The sequence below is a fragment of the Citrus clementina genome, unplaced genomic scaffold, assembly GCF_000493195.1.
Source record: "Citrus clementina cultivar Clemenules unplaced genomic scaffold, Citrus_clementina_v1.0 scaffold_2, whole genome shotgun sequence".
NCBI classification, from domain to species: Eukaryota; Viridiplantae; Streptophyta; class Magnoliopsida; order Sapindales; family Rutaceae; genus Citrus; species Citrus x clementina.
Window position 1 is genome coordinate 24,686,445 of NW_006262688.1, and position 24,701 is coordinate 24,711,145.

The following is a 24,701-nucleotide window of genomic DNA, read 5'->3' on the forward strand; positions in this document are numbered from 1 at the left end:
AACGAATCAAATCCGAATCCTAAGATTTTAATTTCCTTAATAAACAAATCGAATTCGAATGCATAAAATTTTGACCCAATTTATTTAAGATTCAATTATATTATTTGTTTTGCCACCTCTAAGAGAAATATGGCAACTTTAAAAAATTCAATGATGGGTGATGAGTGACGAGTGACATTTTGAAGAATATGACAACGATGATAGGTGACAAGTTGTAAAACCAAGTTATTTTCTTTAGAAGAGTAGGACAACTTTAAAATTCAGTGGGTGATCTGCTGGAAAATTGCATCAGCCACCTCGATAAAACTCTCAGTTTCAAAAACCAAAACACCCATAACCGCATAAACTACCTATAATCACTCCAATCAACATAAAGTCAGTTGTTTTGACAAAAATCACTAGCATGCAACCAGTACAGAAAAGGCCGATGCAATTGGGAAATTTACAACAATAGCCAAACAAATTAGGGATTTTTCAACTTTAACCCCTCAAATTTTTTTCTATCAACATTAGCCAAATCACCAAATTGTGGACGAAATTGCCCTCCTCATTCTCACGTTTCCCTCAAGCAAATTCCTCCCCCTCTCACCAAAATCTCATCAACGGAAGTTGTATAGATCGTCGGCGGCGGCGTAGATCGGCAGCATTTCAACCCACAGCGGCTGAAATTGAAAACCCTAGGTGAGTTGTTATTGCCATTCTTGTTGTTGTTGATGTAGTTGATGTTGTTGATGTTGTTGTTGTTGTTGTTGTTGTTTGGGTTGTTGTTGTTGTTTGGAATGTCGTTGTTGTTGGTGGTGTGGTGTTTAATGGCGGTTGTTGGTGGTGTGGTGTTGTAGATGCATGTGGGTGAGCTGCGCGCACGCTGCGTGCAACGCCGCGCGCATCTCGAGTGCGACAGGCGCTGAGCGCGAGCTGCGTGCAGCGTGCCAGCCTGCGCGCAGCAACTCGCGCGCGCGGCTCGCGCATCCCACGCCCGCCTGTCGCACCAAGAGGTGCGGCCTCTTGGTGCGACGGGGTGCCCTCTTGGTGCAAGGCCATCATCAGGTTCAGAGGCTCTGTCTCTCCTATTTGTTCAAGAGTGATGAGCCTAGTGAGTAGAGAAACCAGTAGATTTGTTGACAAATACGATGTTACTCTTGATGTTTGTATATCATCTGTGCTCTCACAGTCCAAAGTCCTTACACCCAAGGTGACAACTTTATTAATCAATCGTTTGTGAGTTGTCTTTCGCTTCTTGCTTTATCTTTAATGCACTCAATTTCTAATTTGGCTTTCTCTTTCATCTTTTGTCCGCAGCAAGTTGGTGAAACAACAGTAGATGTCTGTGTGGAAGATGAAACCGTTAATTATTTTCTTTTTACCATACTGACTACAGTATCCTAGATTATGAACTACTTGACCTGGAGATACCAACAATCACTATTGTCGGAAAACTTGTCAAGGCAGGAATCCCAGTGATGGTGTACAGGTAAGTGTCTCTAACCTTGAAGCTTCCGCTTCATTTTCAGTTTACATGGGATATTTTTATCATTGAAAATTGAAATGATACATATTGGTTATTGAATGACAGTGGAGATCAAGATTCTGTTATTCCATTGACTGGAAGTCGAAAATTAGTAAATGGGTTGGCAAATGAATTGAAATTGGGAACCACCGTGCCTTACAGAGTGTGGTTTGAAGGGCAGCAGGTAATGAATCTTTTGAAGATTGTCAATTTTTTTTAAATTAAAAAAAAAAAGCTAGTGTGACAAAATCAGTATTGCTTTTAATCTCTAGGTTGGTGGATGGACCCAAGTTTATGGTAATATCTTATCCTTTGCCACCATTAGAGGAGCATCTCATGAAGCCCCATTCTCTCAGCCTGAGAGATCACTTGGGCTGTTCAAGGCATTCTTGGACAGTCGGCCTTTACCGGAAGCATTCTGATTTTCTGTTCTGTTATGCAAAATGGAAGTTTGATTACAATTTTTTTGTTTGTTTGTTCATCCAGTTTGTCTATTGTCCATGCTAAGATGTGGCAAAAATTTGTAAAAAAATCAGGGAAAGAAAAAAAAGTGTTCTCAAGTTCTTTTGTGAGTTTTAAATGTTTAGTAAATGGCGTAACAACAGTAGAGAATTTTCAATCAACAGATGGAGGCAGCTTATGCCAAGGTGTTTTATTAATTTATTGAAGAACATTATGACGAAGGAAAAAAAAAAGGGGGGGAATAATTCTATTAAACAAGAGCCAAAAGTACATGATTGATCATGAAAATTTTAAAGGGCTTTCAGAGCAATTGGAAACGACAATGGGAGCTTCAACTCGCATTTTTAAACAATTGAACTCCAAAGCTATCATGGGTTTTGACAACATTACTCATATGTGAGACAAGCGCCTGTCCCACTTGCCTGTCTCACATAAAACCAGTGGTAACAAGTGAGACAGGCGCCTGTCCCACTTGCCTGTCTCACATAAAACCAGTGATAACAAGTGAGACAGGCGCCTGTCTCACACGCCTGTCCCACTTGCCTGTCGCACATATTTTGGTGAGACAGGCAAGTGGGACAGGTGCATGTCTCACATAAAACCAGTAGATTTATGTGAGACAGGTGCCTGTCTCACTTGTTCTGGGCTTCAGTTTTACTCGATTTTTCAGGAGTTTCAATGATTGATTTTCATTTCTCAACTCAAACTAACTACTTTAACAAGTCACATTGTTTTGTTAATGAAAAATAACAACATTTGCCTTCAATACTGTTAAGTTAAAAAGAGAAAAGTGGTGGAAGTGCTGGAATTGAAAAGAGAATAGTGGCATGTCTTTGTAAATTTGATGAAAATGATGAGGATAATGTAGTCCAAAAATAGGGTGTTTGGCTAGTTATGATAGAAAAAAGTTTGAGGGGTTAAAGTTGAAAAGTGCCTAATTTTTTTGGCTATTTTTGTAAATTTCCCGATGCAATTTGAGACAGATGGTGAAGAAATTCTATAAAAATCACTCATTCTTTTCGTCAGAATTTCGATAAAAATGCATACTAAGACATGCAAGCAAGCAAGAAACTTTCAACTACTAAAACTCACAATAACCAAGCTATGCAATTTAGATTTAAAAAAAGAAAAAAAAAGGCCATGCAATTTAGAGAAATGGTTAAGGAAATATATATATATATATATATATATATATATATATATATAACCTATTTTGGCATGCACGTAAAAGATTCATCCCAAATTTCGGCCTCCAAGAGTAAAATCAGTAAAGTTTCAGCAATGAGTAATGATACAGCCACAAACTCTTGTACAAATTTATTTTGTACAAACTGATGTGGCATTAATTCATTGGTTGAATGAAAATATAAATTAATAAAAACAAATCATGTGGGCCAAGTGATATTTAATTCAACCAATCTTATCATGCCACATCAGTTTGTACAAAATAAGTTTGTACAAGAGTTTGTGGTTGTATCATTACTCTTCAGCAATACCCATATTCCCTTTAATAAATTGATGAAATACTGAAATCATCTTTATGCATGTAGAAAACACAGCAAAAATTTTGTTGCAAGAAGCAGCCGAAATGGATGTCTGGGTTCAACACCACTAATATGGGTATGAAGGAGATTGGGTTGCCATTTTGCAAATTTGAGTTATATTTTAACTTGTTAGAAAATACGAATTTTAATTCCATTTCAGTATATGAAATAATATTTTTGATAATCTTGTCACAAATATTACAAGAAAGGACTTTCTGAAGAAAATGGAGTCTATTAATGGCTCCCATGCACCATTAGCAAGGCAATTTTTTTTTTCCTTTTTCGAGATTAGCAAAGAAAATATTTGCCCAAAGCATAATCCCTACACAGGTTGGTAATAGATCAAAAGTACATGAACAGTGTAAAGCCATTGAAATTTCTGAACTGTTCAATATCATGCTTTTTCTCAGGTTTTTCCATGCATAACAAAACACATAATCTGGGAAAATTCTACCAACCAGATGCACCTTCATCTCAATTTCTAAAGCTCAAAAATGCATGAGATTTAGCCATACAATGCTCGCCATGGCTCTTGAGCATCTTTAGATTCTTTTGCTGGATTCCAAATGATTTTTTCTCTCCGGAAACTCAAGCCAGTGTTTTTCGCCAATAAATCTCCCATCTCATGAAGTATCTGCAGAATCAATCATCAGTCACAATTTACCAGATGAAAGAGAGAGATTACACGTTACTGAATAATGAATTGTAATGATTGAACATAGACAGATTATTGAATACCTGAAGCTCTCCTCCGGAAGTTTTATTAGAATGGCTTGTAGTTCTTTGGCCAATAAGAATAAAAGTTGGCAACTTCAAGATGCGCACAAGCTGCAAGAAGCAGGCTAGAGGTTCACAATGAATCTGCAATGACGATGGTGCCTTCTGGGTTCTGGCAGCCATGGCTTGGGTTATGTCTGTCTCCAGACCTATTTGTAAGCCATAGAGTGAAACCTTGCTTTCACTTGCTGCCAAGCTTTTCTCTTGCCCCTTAAGCTTTGATGACTCCACAACAAAAGGGGCCAAAAGCAGCGGCAATGTGGATGTTTCGCAATTTAATTGTGCCAAAACTTCACTTATGGCACACACCAGTGCTGGTGGCTCATAGTTTTGCAAGAGCAACACCGAAACCTGGGTAGAAAATGAATAAAGAACACATAAAGTCATGATTTACAAAACTAAACTCTAAGCTTTCGTTAATCAATAGTCTGAAAGCTGTCTGTCTATGCAGTCAAAGCAGGATTTTTTAATCTTACAAGATGTGTATTTTAAACAAAGGAGATCAAGGAGCAGTAGAGGAGGCTAAATGCCAGTAATGAAACTAGCAAAGAAGTTTTCTACTTTCTATTTCTTTTTATATGAAAATCTGTCAGTCAAACATCATTGACAAAGAATACCTAACATATAAGTTTGGAAAATCATTTTATAGATGATCGGATGTAGGAAAACCCTCACATTGATAAGAAGAAATATTCTACAGACAATGTCTGCATACCAAAATAAACAACACTAGACACAGAGCATTTTGGTACTGAGAGTAGTTACATAAAGAAATTAGGAGCACACAATAATCCTCCTGATCAATTTAGTTTTACATGAGAAGCAACAATTAAACATTGAACAAATGAACATACCCACCTTTTTTTCCCCCCTTTTTAAGTGAACTTACAGATATTTTGTCATGCTGATAACTCCCAAAATATGCAACATCAACCGCACAGGTTACACTTAATGCAGTAAAGCTAAATGACTTCCCAATTTGTTAAGAACAAAATAAAGTTGTTTCATAAAAAATAAAAAATAAAAAATAAAAATAAAGGAAAGCAAGACAGGGCCAGAGAAATCAACAGGATCTTGGCCTTTCTCTCAAAACAATGCTCCTGATAATCTACAAAACATAGACTTCCCCATTCTAGAAGTGAGGGAGTTTGTCAGTCCTATTTGCTACTTATAAACTGCTGTCCTATATATATACCCATAATTCCACCCTGAATATTGAAACGCATTTCTTCTTTTCCTATGCATATACCAATGATACCTCTATCCCTTATCCTTTTTCCCCTTATGTTTCACCAATATGCGTAGAAAGATTGAAGATCAATTGGTCTCTTTATAATTCAAGTAAAAATTAGATTTCTGTAACCAATTCCAACTTTTTAGCCCAAAGACAAATTGAACTCAAGACTCTTATTAGCGCACTTGCCACTACAAATTACTTGGATTCATCAAATACGCACCCATGATTCATAACGCCACAAAAATTACATAAATAAAGTTTATAATATTTCAATAGACCAGTTACAGTTTATGCTGGGCAGCTGGGGAATCGAGAAAAAAAAAAAACAAAAACAGTGATACCTGATAATTGCCTTTATCATCGATAAAGTGAACCAGCTGGCCGCGTGCTTTCTGTTCTTTAATTCCATATCGCTGCTCCAGTGACAACTCGAATGATTCTTCTCTGCCGATAATGAAACAAAAGCAACACCGCCGCATTAATTTTCTAAAAAAACTAACTAGAAACAAGAGAAAATCTTAGTTTGCTAAAGGAGTAACTAACAGTCTGCGATAAGAGGAGCTAGGGTTAGAGTGAAGAGCGTCAGCGATGGCAGCCACTAAGCCTTCTGGGTCTCTCAATAGGAAGATGAGTTTCGGAGCAACCTTCATCGCTTTGGCGTTCAGAAGAATTTCAGTAATAAGATTTGATGCAGAGCAGGAGCAGCCAAATGATCTACTAATGCACGTGTTTTGATTCATCAATTAGAGTAAAAGACCTTTACGACATGTCGGTCAATATTTACTCCGGAGTTAAAACGTTACTATTTGTCGAATATTTTTTATTTATAATACGACATGTAGGTTTCTGTTGTTAATTAAAAATGTCAAGGTTATTTATTTTTAAAATTTAAGAAAATGATCATTTTAAAAAATAAAGCCATAAATTAATAATAATAACGGTGCCATTGGCAAGCAAATAAGGTGGCGCGAAAGCAGCACCAGATCTCAAAAACAGATATCTTCGCCGATCACCGACAATTAAAAAAGTGAACAAAAATGCAGAAGACGGCGCAATCATGGTTCACGGGAGGTCCAAGCAGCGGCAAGTTTAAAGAACAACAACAGAAACAATCGTCGCTGCTCGCTGATTGGAACTCTTACGCCGCTTCTCAAGAATCATCATCCGATTCCTCCGCTTTCGATCTCGAAGCCGCCGTCCGCACTACCTCCGACAAATTCACCGGAACTTTCAACGTGTAATTTTAGTAAAACCTCATGTCAATTTCCTTTTTACGTTTTTCTTTCAAATTTGATATTCTTTATGCTGATAGTGATTTAAATTGTATCCAGCTTAGGGTGCGTGTATATTAAAAAATAGATATTTTTGTACAAAGCATTACATCATTCAATGTTACGCTAAAATTGTACTCCTTCGAACTGTGTGGACATAGGGTGTGTTTATGCTTATGATATGGTTGTGCTTGAGTTTGAACTTTAAAAGCACAATGGCTAAAGTGTTTGATAAACTGTAAACACTCACTTTATTTGGTAGCTGATTTAAAAATTAAAAAAAAAAAATCTCACGCCATCTTTTCTTTACAACTAAAAGTGCATTCTACATATGATATCTTTCGTACATATTAATTTGATGTGTAAGTTGATATTGAAGTTGGGTCATATTGTTATCTTGGTAATCACTTTATTCTCAATGTACAGTGCTTGGTTTGATTGATTCTTGTTTGAATGGTTAGGGTTTCAAAAGGAGTCAGGGACTTACCTGGGAATTTCCAAGCTTCCACCAGCAATGTCCCTTCTGGGAAATCTTTTTTGTACTTTGGTTTATTTCTTGCCGTTGGAATTTTCTTTATCTTCATCGCATTCACTATGTTCCTTCCAGTCATTGTCCTGGTGCCGCAGAAATTTGCCATCTGCTTCACTATCGGTTGTGCTCTCACTGTTGGCTCGTTCTTCGCTTTGAAAGGTCCTAAAAATCAGCTTGCTCACATGTTCTCTAAAGAGGTAGCTTATCTCGTTTCAATTATTTTGTACAGATTTTCGTTAAATCTTCTACAAAAGCTATCAATGTACACTCAGTGCACAATTTTGAAGTCTTTTCTACAAAAATGCTTCGTCATTAATACTTTCTGTTTGATTTTTTGCTTTCAGAGGCTTCCTCTTACATTGATATCTATCGGCAGCATGGTAGGAACTGTGTATGTTTCCATGGTGCTTCACAGTTACATTCTCTCTGTCCTTTTCTCTGTGTTACAGGTATTGTAACTTTTATAATACTTTTGATTCTTCATAATCTTCACTTGTGACTTGATCTCACCTTGGGGAACAAGGCCACTACCTTGATCTGGTTGGCGCTTGTTCTGAACCTGAGTTAAACCTCGAGATGGTGAATCATCCATCTCACTGCATTCTGCTGTCCACTTGATTTTGTCCTAAATTCTTAACTTTGATTATGTGTTCATATCAAAAGTAAGTTGGTCTTTAGTAGAAATTGAAGTCCTTTTCGAACTTGCCAGGTCCTTGCACTAGCATACTATGCCATTTCCTGCTTCCCGGGAGGATCCTTCGGCCTGAAGTTCCTTTCTTCATCACTAATCTCTACAATACTGAGATGTTTTGGAAGGTGACAATGATGTTAGCTTTTTCACATATTCTTTTTTACCATTCTCGTTTATTTTGTAAGATTCAAGATGTCAATATAAACAATGAAATGGCATTCAGAATTACCAATTTCTTGTTTTATGTGTTGTCTTGGGAGTTTTTTATATGAATTTTGCCTTAACACATCAATTTAGCAGAGGACTCGAAATCCTTCAAAAGTTTCCTCTCAATCTGAAAGTTTATTCGAGAGAACCTCAAAGCAGAAAACACGAACAGCTCTTTCATTTGCATGGTTAAGAGGCCTGTCGTCTTTCTCGAAAGGACAGGCTTGTCTTATACATGTGTCCAAGAGGAAGTTCAATTCAGTTTATTCTATGGACAACTTGTTAACAACAAAATTTGTTGCATTAGCTTTTCAACGCAAACAACTTGATGAATGGCGAAAAGGTTGCTAACTATTTACGAGAAAAAGTTGAGACTATAGATTCACTTATACATTTAATTAAAACAATAAAAAATAATAAACACATATAAACAAGTTCATAAAATCCAAAAGAGTATCAGGCAAGATCTCCCAAGATATGTATCCTAGCCTCACACTATTTTACTCTTTCAACTCAAACAAAAATGAGCACATAGGCTATTTATAATTTGGAAATATAATTCCTCAAGTCTCAACCCCTCAAAATTGTAAAACATGCTGCCCCATCTCAGGAGATTACAAGACATAATCAACATAATTTACAACAATATAAAGGGCTCTCTAACCCATATAAGTCTCATAGTGAAATAATGCAAACAGCAACAGGTTTGGTTGAATACATACCAATGATTAAAACTTAATACTCTCACTCAATCTTCCATGCATAAAGAAACAAGCAGAACTCAGGTGCTGTGTTACTTCTTGATGAATTTCTTGATGAATGATACTTGCTTCCGTTGCTATTATCACTGTCACCTCCTCCTTGGCTGCTGCCTTCACTTTCTGAAATTTCAGGTGCATTTGGCTTGAATATGAACAATCCATGGCCTGTTCCAGGGGTACTAAATAACCAATCATGCACATCCCAGAAAACTTGCACTGGTTGCTTGTCTACCAACACAGTCTGATTTCCTCTAAATTTCCACTGCAGATTTCTCACATGAACCAACACAATCCCATCTATGCTAACCCACATTTCAGGATCTTTCGGCCCCAATGTTGAACTCTCAACTACAATGTCATGTTCCCTTTTTCTCTCATCAAATTTAGCTCTAGTTCCAAAGCTTTTCTTTGCAAACACATTCTCTTTCTTGTAATACTGCAATGCCTCAACTAGTGCTGGCCTTGCCTTTGTTCTCTTATAAGCCTTTTTCTTATAATCTCCAAGTAACAACACAACTTCCTCCTCCCAAACTAGAGCAACATAAAAATCCCCACAAGGCTCAGGGCCACCAGAAAACTTAGCAGAACGAAGATCCCAGTAAATTTCAACCTGGTTACCCTCGACGTCAAGGGATTTATACCCTTTCTTGCTCCAAAAATGCCATGGCTTAAGGTCAACTTTGCAACTATAATGATAATCACCTTCTAAACTATTTATCATAATACTTAGAGAATGATTCATTAGATTTTTGCACCACAGGACAGTCACATTGCGTAAATAGCCTGCGATATGAGTCTGGTAGCCACATGTGACTGTGCTTTGAGCAGTCTTGTTTGTTACAGGATCCTCTGTTATTTTTTCTGCTAACGGTGGATTTGCCATTGAATATGCTCTTATTGGAAATGCCATTTTCACTGCTTGATAATAGTTATTATAATAACATTAACAATGCACGTGAGATGAGCCTAAAGGTTGTATGTAACAAGAAGAAAAACTTTATGACAGTTTCATGTTACCTGAGAAGAGTCATGAGAGTTGAGCTATCTGGGTTCTTGGCAAATTGTTGATAGCACAACTGCTTGATGATATTGCAAAGAAACCCAACATATAAAATGTGACGGGAAAATGAAAGAAATTTGCAAGAAAATTTTTTGTTTCGGGAAAGGAAAAACGGAAATGAGGAACAAACATGAATGTGTTTGTTATCAGTAAAGAGGAAAATTCTCAATCTAGAGGCTGTAAGAAAAATGGTGGCCGCATTAAACGGGGTCCAACAAATTTGCCTCTAAATTCTTTTACTATTTAGAGACTCTTATGCCTACTCAGTTTCAAAGACAGGTGGCTTGCAAAAATTTGGCAGTTCAAAACCATCAAGAAATAGAAGCAACTAACGGCTAGGGGCCGTAATGATGATATATAAAACTTTGAAGGGCTTGTAAAAGTTTGGCCGTTCAAAATCACCATACCTACAATATTACATTATGATGTGTAAAATTAGAATAGCAAATTGCGGGCACGGGCCTAAATAAGAAGTGGTAATAGACTCAATTCTTCTAAAAGTCCGTACAAACGTGAATAGGTATAGCCTGGGTGGGGTTTTGACAGGTTTAGGCTGGCCTTGGGTTTTAATTAATTTTTTAAATAAATTTTTAATAAAACTAAAAAATACAAAAATATTAAAATTAAATATGATTATCCAATACATAATAGATTCATATTTCAATACATAAAATATTAGCAACACAACATAACAAACCACAAACTCAATAACTTTTAATTTGGCTGTTTCTTTTTTTATTTTTTAATTTATAAATTATTAATTTATAACTTAATTGATTTTTATAAGCTCTTAACAGACCCATTTACAACCGACTTTAAACTTTTGACCCATGTCCAGACCCTTATGTGGAGGGCTGGGTCAAAAATTGCAGGCATGGGCTGAGCTGCCAGGTTTTTTTTTTTTTTTTTTTTTTTTAACTCACCCTATGTGCAATCTCAAAAGTCAAAACATTAGGGATAAAATAAAATTAACCATTATTTTAATAAATTATTTTATATATATATATATATTTATTTATTTATTATTTATTGTTACCCTTTTTTTTTTTATACAAAATTGTTTGTTTGTACAAATTGTTTGTTTTCACCTTTTCCATCTCTTTCTAAACTCCATAATTTTTGTTTTCACCATTTGGAACAAACTAACTTAATGAAATAGAGCTCCCGTTTGTTTTTAAGAGCTTCCTCTATCTGTTTAATTGTATTTCATTTTGTTTAGGTAACTTATGAGAAATAGTATTTATTTATTGTTATTTGAGTCAAGCATTTAATTATTATTTTGGCAAACAATTAAAGAATTCTTTTATGTGTGACTTTGTTTAACAGTCTTTAAAACTAATAACGTAATAAGTAATTTTTTTAATTTCTATAGTTATAGGTTCTTAGATGGTAAGTAATTTACAGTTGACTAAAGAATTCCCCGCTACCAAAATAATATATCTAAAATGATGACGTAATTGATAATTTGGAACATTGTGGATTTAAAAAGATCTATGGATGTATAAGTGTTAACATTTAGTTATCGGAATAAAAGTATTATTATACGAACCCCGTAACCTGAAAATGATTATTTTAATAACTAATTGACATTTGACACCACTTTCTAAGTGATGCTCTGGTTTCGGCTGATCTGTCCAACCTAAATCTTGTTCAATCTTATAAGAATCTATCTGAACAACAAATCTGATTCTATCTATGTTATTACAATGACTCAAGGGACTCTGATTTAGTCTCCTCTAATATCTCACTGTTTGTTTTATATGGTTTTCTTAAAAAAAATAAAAAATAAAAAATAAAAAACCAGTCTCCTAAGAACACATGAAAAAACAAACCTCACCGTTGTTTTATATGCTTTTCTTAAAGAAGACAAAATTAAAAAAACCATTCTCCTAAGGACACAAATGAAAAGAGACGAGCTGCAACTGCAAAATAATTTATTCTAACTTAGAATCTCTACAATCCCATGCCGTTTTGTTCTATACACTAGTTGAAATAGTAAGCAAGAAACGTAAAACATATGTTTTCAGCCCTAGGATTAAATAGGAAAAGGAAGGATAATTTCTCACCACTAACACTTTTTCTTTTCATAGTATTGTTGTTTTCCAACCTCTCTATCAACATGTCATGAGCCTCTTATGTTTGAAAAGTTAATAAAACATTTTCCCCCATCTTTTGTCTCTACCGTCAGCATCACACTTCGGTTTATCTTATGTAATAAACCTCTGACTGAACCAAACCAGTCAATTCGTTTCAGTTCAAGAAGTATATAAACAAAAAAATTGATCCTCTGGTTGATCCATCAGCTGATGATATTTAATTTAAAGCATTTAACTTATCTCGTATAAAATCCCCACTAGAAGTTAAGTGGGGAATCCTCTGCAAGGTGCAAGCATGAAAATTTCAAGAATACACTATTATGTGTTTATTTACAATCATAAGCCTCTACCAAATCATATGAGAATGACTCTAAAAATGTCCATTCATACCATATCTCCAATGTCGGGTTTCTTCTCAGCTGATACATTTACAGTTCCATCTCTGTCTTTTACATCTTTAGTTCCGGCTGAGCTATTTTTGTTGTGAATGTGTTGTGTGATACCTCCAATATGATTAGATGAAGCACTAGCCTGAATAGCCTCTATGTACAGAATTTTTACCAGGTTCCTAATGCGACGCCGGAAGGTTGGTATACGTGACATCGAAGCTACAATCCCCTGCAGTCTGTCTCAGGAATGAAATTCATGATAAGTAACTGTTAAATCGTAAGGTCACTTGTGCATCAGATGGTGAAGCTAGAGAAAAATTAGTCTATGGGAGATGATATTTACGAATTTACCTTCTGATAATAGCCTGCAATTGTGCTTTTCTGACATTGTCACTGGATGGAAAGTCGGAGTTGTCCCAGTCATCAGGTTTTTCGTTTTTGTGCTCCATAACTAGCTTTCTCAGGGAAATTTCCTCGTTGACATCTAATTGTAGCTTCTTTATCTGTTCTTTGATGATCAAGAGTGGCCCAATGAACCACTCGAACACTTTATCCCTTGGACTGTTTATCCTTGTCAACTCCAAATCATCAGCTGGAAAAGTTAATTACATGATCATGTTTAGAACTCAGAATATCATGCATAAATTTCAAGGCAAAAGTTTGAGAAGGAACATACAGATGACCAACCCAGATGAGTCAGACTTTGCTGATATGAGCAGACACTGTAAAATGGACCAAGCAGGTAGTTTGATGCCTAACTTTTTACAATTGCCTGTTTTAATGCATTCCTCAACATCTTTGATGTTAATCAGGCCATCGCGAAGGAGTATCCTACCGTTCACCTCACAGGATTTAAACAACCAGTCCCAAATCTGTATCATTGCAAGATGCAACTTAAAAAATGAAGTCCTTAAATAGAAAAAGAAAAAAAAAACATTATTTGTGTTTGAAAGATGCCTTGCCTGCACAGGTTTATATTGTTGGATTGCCTTCCTCAATGTTCTTGACCGTTCTGATACAAGTTTCATATTTAAAGAGCTTTCTCTTTTAATCCTCAAGTCATTGTTGTCATCGTCACCCAACTTCTTCTTCTCCTGGTTAGTCTTCATGTTCCTATGATACCTTGGCCTAGAGGCCACAAGGACGCCCCACAATCAAGAAATTAACTTATCCGAAAAATAACTTCACGCGACTGGACTTTAATCTTCAAATTAGTATTTTGAAAGACTTGCATGACTATTACTCTTTTAAAGTGAAAGACGATTGCAGGGTTACTGTACCTGGGCAGGCACGATCCTTCCCTCAAGTAGAGTAAATCATTTACATACTCATCAAACAATGAAACCACAGACACAATATAGGCAAGTCCCATCTGAAGTGAGTCTTCCTGGGCATTATGTGCATCTTTCGTTCAGAAAAAAATTAAAACCAATAAAAGAATAAAAAGGTAACAGAAAAATATTAATCTATGACAGCAGTGAAAAGATGGGAAAAGCAACTTTAAAGACCTGATGAGCAATCACTCCAGCATAGAGTCCCAGAAAGAAGCTGGAGATGATAGCGGCTACTACAGCTCCGACAACAGCAAGAGGCCACAACAGAATTGCAAGACCAGCAAATGGAACACAAACTGTCTCCAAAAATGGTCCTTCTCTGCCTATCAAGTCCTCCAACAGTCTCTTCCATCCTTTGAACAACATGAATGGACTCTTCCACAAGGCAAGTGCTGTAATCAGAAAAACATCCACTGGCACACCAACCAGGGTTGCTAAAAGACAACTTGGCAGTTTCGATAACCTGGTAAAGACAAGACAGAACATATCTGAAAGATTTACTAATATATTTTCTGCTCAGAGTGAAGGAACTGATAAAAGAAAATTCTTACTTTATGTCTATAGGCTTTTCATCCTTGGGCACCTTCTCACTTAGTTCATCCATGTAGGAGAAGTATGCGTGGAAGCAAAAATCGATAAAATCCTGTACCGCTGTATAGCTTCCTCTGATAGTGGACAAACAACCATCCTAATATGCAAAGAGTAAACCACTAATATAATTGCCAAAGATTCCCTGACAATAAAAATAATCATGACAAGAACACTCTGAATGTAAAGAATAGTAGAAAGATCAACCAATCGCCCAGAAACTCATGTTGATGACAAAGATATTTGACAACTTGTAAAATATTAGCAATAAGTAAAGCAATGGAGTGTTCGGAGAGAAATACCACACCCACGGAAAGAACAATTGAAATCCACAACAAATAAACAATTAAGGCAACGGAAAGATAAATTTTGCAAATAGAAAGCTACTTCCTTAAATGTAAACAGAGCCAAAAGCAGAAACAAAAACTCACAGCAAAGCAGTGGTAGCATTTGTCAGTGACATCCACTCCAACAGCCTCAAAAGTTGCAATAAGAGGAGCGAAAAACCCATATCCTATACCTCCCAAAAGGCTACCAACAATTCCAACAATTGGCCAAAGAATCAAAGGCACTGGTAACACTGATAGTGCCACAATCTTCAGAACTGGTCCCAGCCTCTTGGTTCTGGAATCATAATCCCAGAAAAAAAAAGGACAAAACATTATGTGAATAAAAGGAAAAAATAAAAAATAAACTTGACCACTCAATTGAAGGGCTGAAGCATACCTCAACACACAGTACAAAGTCCAGATAAAATGTGCAGGCCAAAGTCCAATTATTACAGCTGAATTTACAATCATAATGATTCCCACCACAATTGGACAAATAATTACCGCTGCAAAATTAAAGAAAAAAAAAACATGACTAAACAATCCATCAACCCAATTTTCTGCATAAATCGGTTCACATAGATGCCACCAATTCACATGCATTTGAACACATACAACATACTATATAACATTAATATACATAAATTCACTCAAAATTACAAATTCATCATAGATTCTTAAAAAGTAACAATAATAATAAATCAATCATCATCTTAATAAATAAATAACACGATGAGCATGTTCATGTATGTGCCCACAATAAGGTCTGCAACAAGGGACAGTTCGTAAAGTGAAACTAAGTGTAAATAAGTGCAAATAATTTGAAAAAGCTGAAAAGTAAGATTAAACCTTTAAGCAGGCCAAGGATGAAGAGGAGAAAGAAGTAGGGCAAAAAGGAGACAAAACTCCAAAGTGTTTCAAAAAACCCTGCTGGAACTTTCATGGTACAGCTTTTGCCTGAAAGTTTCAGAACAAGAGAAGGGCAAAATGGGAGGTTGAGTACAATCTTGAAGCACGGATCATGGCTCAAAGGAAGAGTGGATTTCCATTTTTTTATCTTCTTGTTACTGCTGCCAGCCAGCTAAAGCAAAAGCGGCGCACGAAGACGGAAGTAGCTTCGGGGTCCCTCAGATTTGACGAGTGGGGCAGATTGGGGTTACGTGGCTAGAATTGGCGAAAAGGCTGGACACGTGGCGACATGCATCGTAGTAATGCGTGAAATTACCGCGAAAAGCGTTTTGGTGGGGGGGCGGGGCAATAAAGAAAGTATAACTCTCGTCACGCTTTTTGGCGGGAACCAACCGCCGTGATGAGGACACCTCCCCCAGTTCTTCGTTTTTTGAAAAACAAAATTGAAAAATAGAATCTCCTCTGATGAAGACCAGAATCTCCCTTGCCACGCGCCTAGTGTTTCGGTAATAATTTTATTTAATTTAACTTTGCTTATAATTTTCCGTTTATGAAAGAACTTAAAAAGAAAATAAATGAAACCGTGCAAATGGAAATAAATAAAATATATTGTTTAAGATTTTTCTTTTAAAAAGGAAGAAGAAAAAAGGTCTATGTACGTGTATATCTTTGGCTTGGCTCTCTGTATGAGTGCGGCGATTGTGGTGTGTTTTTGTTTAGAGTTTTCATTTGCATTCGAATTCCTAATTTTTTTTTTTAAAAGTAAATAAATTTGAATATGTTATTTTTAATCTCTGAGTCTAGTGATTCTTTGGTTTGGTTTAGTTTTGAACTGAATTAAACATAAAATACTTAGTTTAGAGATTTTCAAACCATTTAGTTTTTATCATCTAAGCCAAAATAAACTAATAAAATACGATTTAATTCAGTTCGGTTAGGGCATAACCAAATTTGGGGTCACTTGTGCTTTCATTAACACAGGTGGTAAAATGGCTTCGGCATTGAGAAGTTAATTCTACATTGCATCGAAGATTTCACACATATTTTGACGTGGAACTATCGACTAATAATAATTAGACACATGACAATACATATTAAAAAAAAATTTAATTCTCTCTTTTTTTTTTAATTCTTCCAAAAATTAAAATTTCAAAAAACTAGAGACAATCAATGGTGCTCTCACTCTTTATTATTTCTTTCTTATTATTATTTTTTTTCTCTCTCCAGTTTTCATCTCTAATCCATTTGCTACCATTTTAGAAACCTATTGAGGAAGAAGAAGGTTTTTGTTGATGAAATGATTTGGCAGCATTTCCCACCCAAAGCCAAAATGATTGTTGTGACTACTAGTGAGGAAGGAGAAAATTTTTATGATTAATTACGAAGAAGATGATTTTTGAGGCATGAGCAGCTGCCATTGTTTTTTTTTTTTATATATATAATAAATAACATTAAAAAATGGTTTTATTTAAACCAGTATAGAAACAAAAATGGCGATTATGCAGTTTTGCTTGATAACAAGCTTGGGTAGACAAAGTTTGATGGTGGGATATGTTCATAATGGGTTATTGAAGGCTGCAAGGTGGGTTTTTGATGCAGAGTGTGAGTTTTTGAGGGGGTTGGTTGAGAGGAACCCCGGATTATACTTTGATATTTGCTGGGCATTCACTGCTGGCGGGGTCGCTGGCATTGTTGGCGGTGATTGTGGTTCAGAATCTGTGACAATTTGGGGAATATTGACAGGAATAAAATCATTTGCTTTTCTATTGCACCTACTAGGTGTATGTCACTAAATTTGGCTGTGGGACATGCGGATGTCATCAATTCTGTTGCACTTCAGGTAATTTAAAAAATGGTAATAACTAGGATTAATATGAAGATTGGAAAGAGAGATAATAAAGGCTAAATTTTTGAAATTCTAAAGGAAGGATAATAAAAAGAGGGAATTTAAAAATTTTCTAATATTTATTGCCATGTATTTAATTATTATTTGTCTGTGATTTCACATCAGATCATATTATAACATAGAACCTATGGTGTACCGTAGAATTTCCCTAATCTCATGTAACTCTTTAGAATAGGGGTTAAGATGTAAATAAGCACACCTAGCTAGCTTTTTCAACAGGAGCCATTAATTTTGAGCGTTTGAATAATTTATATTGCACTAAGCATTTTGAACGTTGAGGAATGGCTACTAATTAATTAATTCCATATGCACGTGTGCTTCATTGAACTACAATATTGGACAATTTTTTCATCACTGAATACTCAAAAAATCCTTTCAGTTCCTTGTTTCTAAAATTTTTTAGCATGAATTCAATCAATCCACTAAGAAAGTTAATACAAAACGGCAAGCAAAAATAACAAAAAAGTAAAATGGATTAAGCACTACAACAGCGACCCAAAAGATACGGCTTGTTGGTGTAGGAGACTTCTCATTTTCTGCTTGCTTAGCTAGAACTTTTGGTTCTTCCACCAACATGGTCGCCACATCCCGCGAGTCTAGACTTATATATAATTCAAAACTTATTTATAAATGGGGTAATTTTTAGGGACCTCCCTTGAAGTTTGGTGTATTAACACCTAGATAAAATGTATTCATATAATTAAATATACCTCCCATGCTGTTAGTATAAAAATACGTACAACATCAATATAGAACGGTAAACGTGTAAAAACATGTTCAAAAATGAAAATGTATGCTTTTACCAGATCAATAAAATTTTGACCACCACTTGCCTGCTGTTGACCCAACCTTGACCAGCCGATCATGGCTGCACCGGTGGCTGGTGGTGGTGCTTTCGCAATGCCAAAGTTTCCTCCTCACGCCGGCGACCAACCCCATTCACGGCAGCCTTTAAATCAATCGCGTCCATCAACACACATTAACCCAAGTACGCGGCTTTTGTCTCACAACAACCCTCACCCCGCTGCTGCCCCTTTGGCCATCGCCGACGCCACCCAACAACTGCTACCATCACCCTTGAGCCATCCTGATACCATGCCACAATCTCTGAAATCCCAAAACCCAAATGCACATGGCTCTCAAAACCCTTGCTGGAGGCTTGTCACGCCACATACCACTGCTACAATTGCTGCCGACAGTGATGGTTCTAACATCGTTGCCATCCATCACCCTCAACCAACCCCCCTTGCAGCCCTGACCTCAATAACATCTCAACAGCCATGAACGCACGATTTCCTCAACCTGCACTTGTGGCCACTTTCAACCTCATTAGATCCCGGCACCGCCACCTTGTTAGCCTCCGTTGATGGTGCCTCATTGTCAATACATGATCAGAAAGGCATTTATATTACACTTCCTTGAGGAGTTTGGAGCTTAATGGGTCTCTTGACACTCACAATCATCTCTCTATGCCCTCATTGGGTGTAACAATGACTTTTCAAATAAGTAAAATTATTTTTTCTGAAATCAAGTTTATGTGTATTTTACACATAGTTACTGAACCCTGACTTTGTGTTTTATCCTTTCCAGGAGTGAAATGCTGATGACGTTGGAGTTACTGTAGCGGCACCTGCAGCCCGTAGGGAAGCGAACAATAACTTTTAGAGTTCATGGGAAAGGTATTGCTAGTGCTCTAAACAAATACAGTGATGAAAAAGCTGAAATCTTTGTACACTCTAAAAAAACAAGTATTATTAATTTGCTGCTATCAAATTGAGATTCGATGTTTCAAATTAGTGGGAACAGTTGCAAGATTCTTAACTCGATCAAGGCAAATGCAAAATTCGATCATGAACCATATGAAGCGTATTTTACAATTTGAGTTTATCTCTCTTGATTATTGTTTGGTACAATAAGGTATGAAATCAATTTTTGATTATGTTTATGAGTTTGAATAATTTTATAGTTGCAACTATTATTATAAGCCTGAAGGGGATACAAATATAAGATTTGTGAGAGGGCTCAATTTGCATATTCAAGAAAAAGATGCCTATATACACTTTCCAACATGTAATTCTTTTAGCAACACAAATAATGTCACAAATTATATCGCATATCAGAAGAGAAAGAAGCCAATCATTGAAGCAATTATGTCTTCCACATTTAGGACACCAATTTGAGATCCCTAGTCTCATCACAAGTCAACAGCCTGAAATGAAAGATGTCCAAATTAAAGACGTTTATACCTCTCCACATGTTGAAGATTTGCCTAATGTTGCAAAAAAAAAAAGATTATTGATTTAAAGTTTTAATCTAACGGTTTGTACGAAAATGTGCATGATGTTTCATTGAAAGACAAGATAAATGTTGAACATGATGAGATTATTAAGAACGTGCATGTTGTTTTCTTGGAAGACAAGACAAGTGTTGAAGACGATGAGATTATCGATCCATCAAAAACTTTTAAAGAAGTACAATATATTCTGGGTAATATATTCTTGGTGCATTAAGCCTAATTGTACGATCGAGGTTGTGCAGCAAAATCAAGTTGAAGAAGTTAAAATGATCAATATGATTCTACTTATTTGCGTTAAAGTTAAGAATGTTGTGCTCGAAGAAAATTTGATTGAAAGATGAAATTTGTTGGAGAGTGCATTGAACGACAATTGAGGAAAGACAATAGTTATTTGATCATTGTTTGTTCTTGGAAGTCTTCAACACCATGAAAAATGTATAACTGAAGGAAATTGATAAAGTATGGATTCTTCAGAGTTTCAAGAAAGATTGGCAAGAAAGACAACAAGTTTGAACTACAAAATGGTTTGGTCTTATACTTCAAGTTCATCCTTTAAATTGTATCCAAACTTGAGGATGAGTTTCTTTTAAGAGGGAAAGACTGATGTAGGACGTTATTTTAGGATTTTAAAATTTTGTTATTTTAGGTTTTTGATATATATTTTTTAATTAGAGCCAATTATGGTGTGTATCTTAGTCTTTTATTTCGATTATAATTGTAATTTAATTTCCCTTTCTAAATTAACTTAAGAAAGTATGTTTACTCTAGTATAAATAGAAAAGTCTTGTTATTATTTTCATAACTTTTGATTAATAAAAAAATTCCCCTTTTAAAAATTTCCTTTCGTACTATTTATTGAAATCTCTATCTAATCTCGTCTAAAGCGTTATTAAAGTCTCATTGAGTCATTTTGATTAGAATAATATTTAATCACACTTCGATTAGAGCATAACCTAATCGCATAGATTAGGTCCGATACTAGAATGATATCTAGTGTTTTTCTACCGTATCAATTCCACTTATGCTATGTCATGTTATAGATATGATGTGTTTAATTTGACAATTCATTCAATTTGGATTAGTAGATTAAATGCATGTGTTACTTCTTGAAGTAGAAAATATCATTCATTTTCTATGTAGAAAATATATACAAATATTTCGCAATTTCACTTTACCTGTTCAAAGCACAAAATAAGCAGGAAATATATATTGTTTTGTAATTATTCATTTTAGAATTGGTTAACTAATTTATATTTACGGTCAAGGTAAATTAAGAGAAAAGTTCAATCAAATCATGGCATTAAATGATATCATGCACGCTATATTGTTGTGCATACATTTTCGTCAATTGTAGGAATTTGCAATTGTATGAATTAAATAAAAATTCGGACTTAAAACAAGCTCTGGCCACTAGGGATGGCTTTAAGTATAGGTGAATTAGGCAGTCACTTAAGGCGCCATATGTTATGAAGGTCCTTTTATGACTACCTAATTCTCATATGTTAGAAAACTCTTTTCTTTAATATACTCAAATTAAATCTTTTTTTTTTAACTTATGATATGAAAGCCTACTTTTTATGCCTCTCTTTAATTGATAATTATCTGATAATTAAAATTTTTTAATAGTATTAACTATTAATTCATTATTAGTTTTTTCAAGAAAAATATTAAAAAATTATTTATCTGTTTAAAAAAATTAATTATTTAACATTATAAAATTTCTTGTGCTCTTCTCTATAAAGAAAACTATTACATCTATTTGTTTACTTTTACATAAAAAATAGTTTCTTGAAATTAATTATTACTTTTAAATTAAAATTTAATCAATTTTAAATTAAGAACTTGTTTATTTTTAAAAAACTAATAGTCTCAATGAATATAAAAAAAATTCTTGATTACTTTTTTTTTAAAAATTTCTTATTATCTTATTGATTGTTAATATTCAATATAATTAAAAATCGATTAAATTTTAATTTTTTTTAATATTTCTTTAAGCATTGAAACTCCTAAGTGTAAGTAGGTCTCATAAAGAAATTTCGCCTAAGAATTTTAATACTCTAGAGCTGGCGTGCTGGGCAGGCATAACTTGGCCCGGCCTATTTGACATTATATATAAATATATTATTTGCAGCAATCAGAATTTTAACCGGTGGTGACTACAAATATTCCAGCAAAAACTAAAACAAATTTGTGCGACAAACTTGAACAAAAGCAGCTAAATTTTGCAATTGGCATCGGTTTTGGCATTTTGCTTTACTCTTTTGTACCTTCCTTAGCGATATATATGGGAATCGGCAGGCAATACAGAATTGAACCGTCGAGTAATGTGCCAATCAAGAATTAACATTGCATGCATCCAATCGAGAATTTTGAACGTCCACGACCACTGGTCCCATCTGATATTCCATATTCAAATCCTCGAGCTTCGCTTCATCTTTTGGGAACTATGTGATCATATTCACCACTTATTATACTCACAATCCTTTCGGTTCTTTCCTTTTTATTTTATTTTATTTTATTTTATTTTTGAAGTGTCTATTTATATAAAGTCCATGAATCCCATGAGTTGAAAGAAAGAAGAACAAATACACAATTAACACAAATATGCCCCAGAAAAATAGTAATAAGAAAGTGAAATGGATTAGTCACTACACCAACAACCAAAGGATACTGCTTGTTGGTGAAGGCGACTTCTCATTCTCTGATTGTTTAGCCAGAGCTTTTGGTTCTGCCACCAACATGGTTGCCTCATCCCTCGACTCTGAACGTACAGTTTAAAAACTTGCTGTGTACAATAATTATTTATATATAATAATTTTTTTTTGGTTAAAGTTTTATTTTGGATTGTGTTATATGCTCTAGGTACTTTGAAGACAAAGCACTGGACTAGCCAGGCACACTTGCAAAGCTTGTGGAGTAGAGGATGTTTGGTGTTACATGGAGTTAATGTGCATGATATGGATCGGCATCCAACTCTATCCCAAATGAAGTTCGATGTTATCATTTTTAATTTCCCACATGCTGGTCATTATCCTCCCTTATGTGAACAAGACACCAAACTCATTGAGTAAGTAGAAGAAGAAGTAAGAAGTACTTCTGAATAATAATCACTTCAATATTAATTGAAAAGCACTTTTTGATATTGCATTTGATCATTTATTGTGTAATTCAATTGAATATATAGGAGGCACAGGAAGCTATTGGAAGCATTCTTGAAAAATGGAAGAGAGATGCTTGGTGAAGGCGGGGAAGTGCATGTTACACTAAGGGATGATCATCCTTACAATCAATGGAACGTGATGGGGCTTGCTGACAAACTGGGTCTTGTTTTGAAAGAGAAAGTGGAGTTTCTGAAACAAGATTTTCCTGGCTACCATAATAAACGGGGTGGTGGAGTCAAGAGTAACAAGAAATTTCCTCTGAAGGAATGCTTCACATTCAAATTTTGTCTTGCCAAAAGTTCTGCTAATCAATTTAGCGAAGTCGGTAATGATCCAAGTGGAATTGTAGCTGCTTTAGATAAGCTAAATTTCAGCTCGTGATAAGCCTGGGGTTGGGGTTGGGGCTGTAGAAGAGATATATGTACTCTTGTTGAAACTTGAGAAAGAGACGTATGAAGTTGTTGATGAGTTTATGTAGGTGCTATATTTGTTTTTGATAAATCTAGAAACCAGAGAAAATTTATTATGAGGGAACTGGGAAGAGTAAGGTGCTCGTGCTTCTAGTTAATTTGGTGTTGTTTAGTCATGCAATTGATCCATGATCCATCGTTGACTTGGTGATTTTCAATGAACAAAAACCTCAAAAGGCCTTGACCAAGGGAGTGTTTTTACTCAACCTCAATTATCTTTGAAGCATTTTTTTTAAAAATATTTATTGCTGGAAAATTTGTCACCTTCATAAACTCTTTTACGTAAAGAAACTCGACTAATATTTTTCTTTAGATTTTGTATGAATTTTTATAGCTTTGATAATGGAGTTATCTTGGAACCTTGGATTTAAATATCTTTATCATTTATTTAATTTCTTGAATAAATAACTAATAAACAATAGGTAATTAAATAATTTTCAAGGTGCACATAACATATTGATAAATATTTTCTAAATCACTAACAAAATAAAAAATTAAACATGCAAATATACATATTAATTTAGATGTGTAAATCGTGAAAATGAATCAAAATTGTTAATCTTTCAACAATACATGATAATATTAATCTCTTATGTCAATGGTAATTGGAATAATACATTTTTAATTTCTTGATCAATTGTTGCTATATTTATTAATCTAGTAAAATTATGGTGAAAAAGAAAGAGAATACGATGAAAAACTAAGACTGAGTTATGCTAATATTGTAATACAACAAAATGTATAAAGTTTAGATAGACTGTTGGGGCTTTGATAGAAAATTCTAATTCGGTTGCGGTTGTATGGGAGCCTCCACAGGTTGGTTATTATAAGCTTATAATGACGCTGCTGTTTATGTTCATCATGGGCTGGTTATAGTTTTTGAGATTTGAAATTGTGAGGGATTAGTTTGCTGCGGGATTTGATGTTGGTGTGTGTTTAGATGATGTTGTTGAAGCGGAGGCCTTACGCTTTGAATTATGATTTCCAAGTTAGATTAGTTTATCTCCATTTGTTGTTGAGTCAAACTCGTTTCCTATTTATCAATTGGTGTCACGACAGCATGATATTCATACTGACATGTTTTTGGATTATTTCAGAGTTTCAGCACTTATTATTTCCAAAAGCACGATTTCAAGTTTCGACATGTGTCCAGAAATTGTAATCAAGTAGCAAA

The 24,701-nt window shown here is 35.0% G+C and overlaps 6 protein-coding genes across 7 annotated transcripts; 3 read left to right on the top strand and 3 right to left on the bottom strand.

Annotated features, from left to right (window-relative positions):
* Nucleotides 1-1,409: 1,409 nt before the first annotated feature.
* LOC18051725 (serine carboxypeptidase-like 45) lies at nt 1,410-1,929 on the top strand. The gene is made up of 3 exons (XM_024190892.1): nt 1,410-1,471; nt 1,574-1,691; nt 1,780-1,929. The coding sequence occupies exons 1-3, from the start codon at nt 1,461-1,463 to the stop codon at nt 1,927-1,929; spliced, it is 279 nt and encodes a 92-aa protein (XP_024046660.1). The 5' UTR covers nt 1,410-1,460.
* Nucleotides 1,930-3,875: 1,946 nt separating this feature from the next.
* LOC18051726 lies at nt 3,876-6,254 on the bottom strand. Its single transcript, XM_006447788.2, has 4 exons — nt 6,071-6,254; nt 5,869-5,971; nt 4,252-4,641; nt 3,876-4,147 (listed from the first exon to the last, which is right to left on the bottom strand). The coding sequence occupies exons 1-4, from the start codon at nt 6,175-6,177 to the stop codon at nt 4,019-4,021; spliced, it is 729 nt and encodes a 242-aa protein (XP_006447851.1). The 5' UTR covers nt 6,178-6,254; the 3' UTR covers nt 3,876-4,018.
* Nucleotides 6,255-6,456: 202 nt separating this feature from the next.
* On the top strand, nt 6,457-8,209 carry LOC18051727 (protein transport protein sft2). Its single transcript, XM_006447790.2, has 4 exons — nt 6,457-6,764; nt 7,260-7,527; nt 7,675-7,779; nt 8,040-8,209. The coding sequence occupies exons 1-4, from the start codon at nt 6,565-6,567 to the stop codon at nt 8,148-8,150; spliced, it is 684 nt and encodes a 227-aa protein (XP_006447853.1). The 5' UTR covers nt 6,457-6,564; the 3' UTR covers nt 8,151-8,209.
* A 672-nt stretch (nt 8,210-8,881) lies between these two features.
* Nucleotides 8,882-10,120, bottom strand: LOC18051728. The gene is made up of 2 exons (XM_006447791.2): nt 10,007-10,120; nt 8,882-9,904 (listed from the first exon to the last, which is right to left on the bottom strand). Exon 2 carries the CDS (start codon nt 9,897-9,899, stop codon nt 8,973-8,975), a length of 927 nt encoding a protein of 308 aa, XP_006447854.1. The 5' UTR covers nt 9,900-9,904; nt 10,007-10,120; the 3' UTR covers nt 8,882-8,972.
* Nucleotides 10,121-12,361: 2,241 nt separating this feature from the next.
* On the bottom strand, nt 12,362-15,899 carry LOC18051729 (uncharacterized membrane protein At3g27390). Of its 2 annotated transcripts, none has more exons than XM_006447792.2 (10): nt 15,635-15,899; nt 15,183-15,291; nt 14,888-15,080; nt 14,420-14,556; nt 14,043-14,331; nt 13,815-13,921; nt 13,497-13,662; nt 13,211-13,406; nt 12,886-13,126; nt 12,362-12,770 (listed from the first exon to the last, which is right to left on the bottom strand). In XM_006447792.2, exons 1-10 carry the CDS (start codon nt 15,726-15,728, stop codon nt 12,530-12,532), a joined length of 1,773 nt encoding a protein of 590 aa, XP_006447855.1. In that variant the 5' UTR covers nt 15,729-15,899; the 3' UTR covers nt 12,362-12,529. The 2 variants fall into 2 exon arrangements, with proteins under 2 accessions (XP_006447855.1, XP_024046981.1); XM_024191213.1 differs by having other exon boundaries at nt 13,815-13,938; nt 14,043-14,356.
* A 6,601-nt stretch (nt 15,900-22,500) lies between these two features.
* LOC18051730 (uncharacterized protein At4g26485) lies at nt 22,501-23,438 on the top strand. The gene is made up of 3 exons (XM_024190893.1): nt 22,501-22,663; nt 22,759-22,963; nt 23,081-23,438. Exons 1-3 carry the CDS (start codon nt 22,501-22,503, stop codon nt 23,436-23,438), a joined length of 726 nt encoding a protein of 241 aa, XP_024046661.1.
* Nucleotides 23,439-24,701: the final 1,263 nt, after the last annotated feature.

What these genes read in the sequence shown, in the direction of transcription:
- LOC18051729 (XM_024191213.1), bottom strand. Translation starts at nt 15,728, where the DNA reads ATGAAAGTTCCAGCAGGGTTTTTTGAAACACTTTGGAGTTTTGTCTCC. An exon ending in GAAGGATCGTGCCTGCCCAG is followed by an intron (nt 13,663 to 13,814) that starts GTACAGTAACCC and finishes TGTGGCCTCTAG; the next exon opens with GCCAAGGTATCATAGGAACA. An exon ending in CTCATCTGGGTTGGTCATCT is followed by an intron (nt 13,127 to 13,210) that starts GTATGTTCCTTC and finishes TAACTTTTCCAG; the next exon opens with CTGATGATTTGGAGTTGACA.
- LOC18051727 (XM_006447790.2), top strand. Translation starts at nt 6,565, where the DNA reads ATGCAGAAGACGGCGCAATCATGGTTCACGGGAGGTCCAAGCAGCGGC. An exon ending in CTCACATGTTCTCTAAAGAG is followed by an intron (nt 7,528 to 7,674) that starts GTAGCTTATCTC and finishes TTTTGCTTTCAG; the next exon opens with AGGCTTCCTCTTACATTGAT. An exon ending in TCCTTTTCTCTGTGTTACAG is followed by an intron (nt 7,780 to 8,039) that starts GTATTGTAACTT and finishes CGAACTTGCCAG; the next exon opens with GTCCTTGCACTAGCATACTA.
- LOC18051730 (XM_024190893.1), top strand. Translation starts at nt 22,501, where the DNA reads ATGCCCCAGAAAAATAGTAATAAGAAAGTGAAATGGATTAGTCACTAC. An exon ending in CTCATCCCTCGACTCTGAAC is followed by an intron (nt 22,664 to 22,758) that starts GTACAGTTTAAA and finishes TATATGCTCTAG; the next exon opens with GTACTTTGAAGACAAAGCAC. An exon ending in CAAGACACCAAACTCATTGA is followed by an intron (nt 22,964 to 23,080) that starts GTAAGTAGAAGA and finishes TTGAATATATAG; the next exon opens with GAGGCACAGGAAGCTATTGG.
- LOC18051726 (XM_006447788.2), bottom strand. Translation starts at nt 6,177, where the DNA reads ATGAAGGTTGCTCCGAAACTCATCTTCCTATTGAGAGACCCAGAAGGC. An exon ending in ATGATAAAGGCAATTATCAG is followed by an intron (nt 4,642 to 5,868) that starts GTATCACTGTTT and finishes TTTTCTACCCAG; the next exon opens with GTTTCGGTGTTGCTCTTGCA. An exon ending in CTTCCGGAGGAGAGCTTCAG is followed by an intron (nt 4,148 to 4,251) that starts GTATTCAATAAT and finishes TTGATTCTGCAG; the next exon opens with ATACTTCATGAGATGGGAGA.
- LOC18051728 (XM_006447791.2), bottom strand. Translation starts at nt 9,899, where the DNA reads ATGGCATTTCCAATAAGAGCATATTCAATGGCAAATCCACCGTTAGCA.
- LOC18051725 (XM_024190892.1), top strand. An exon ending in TGTGGTTTGAAGGGCAGCAG is followed by an intron (nt 1,692 to 1,779) that starts GTAATGAATCTT and finishes TTTAATCTCTAG; the next exon opens with GTTGGTGGATGGACCCAAGT.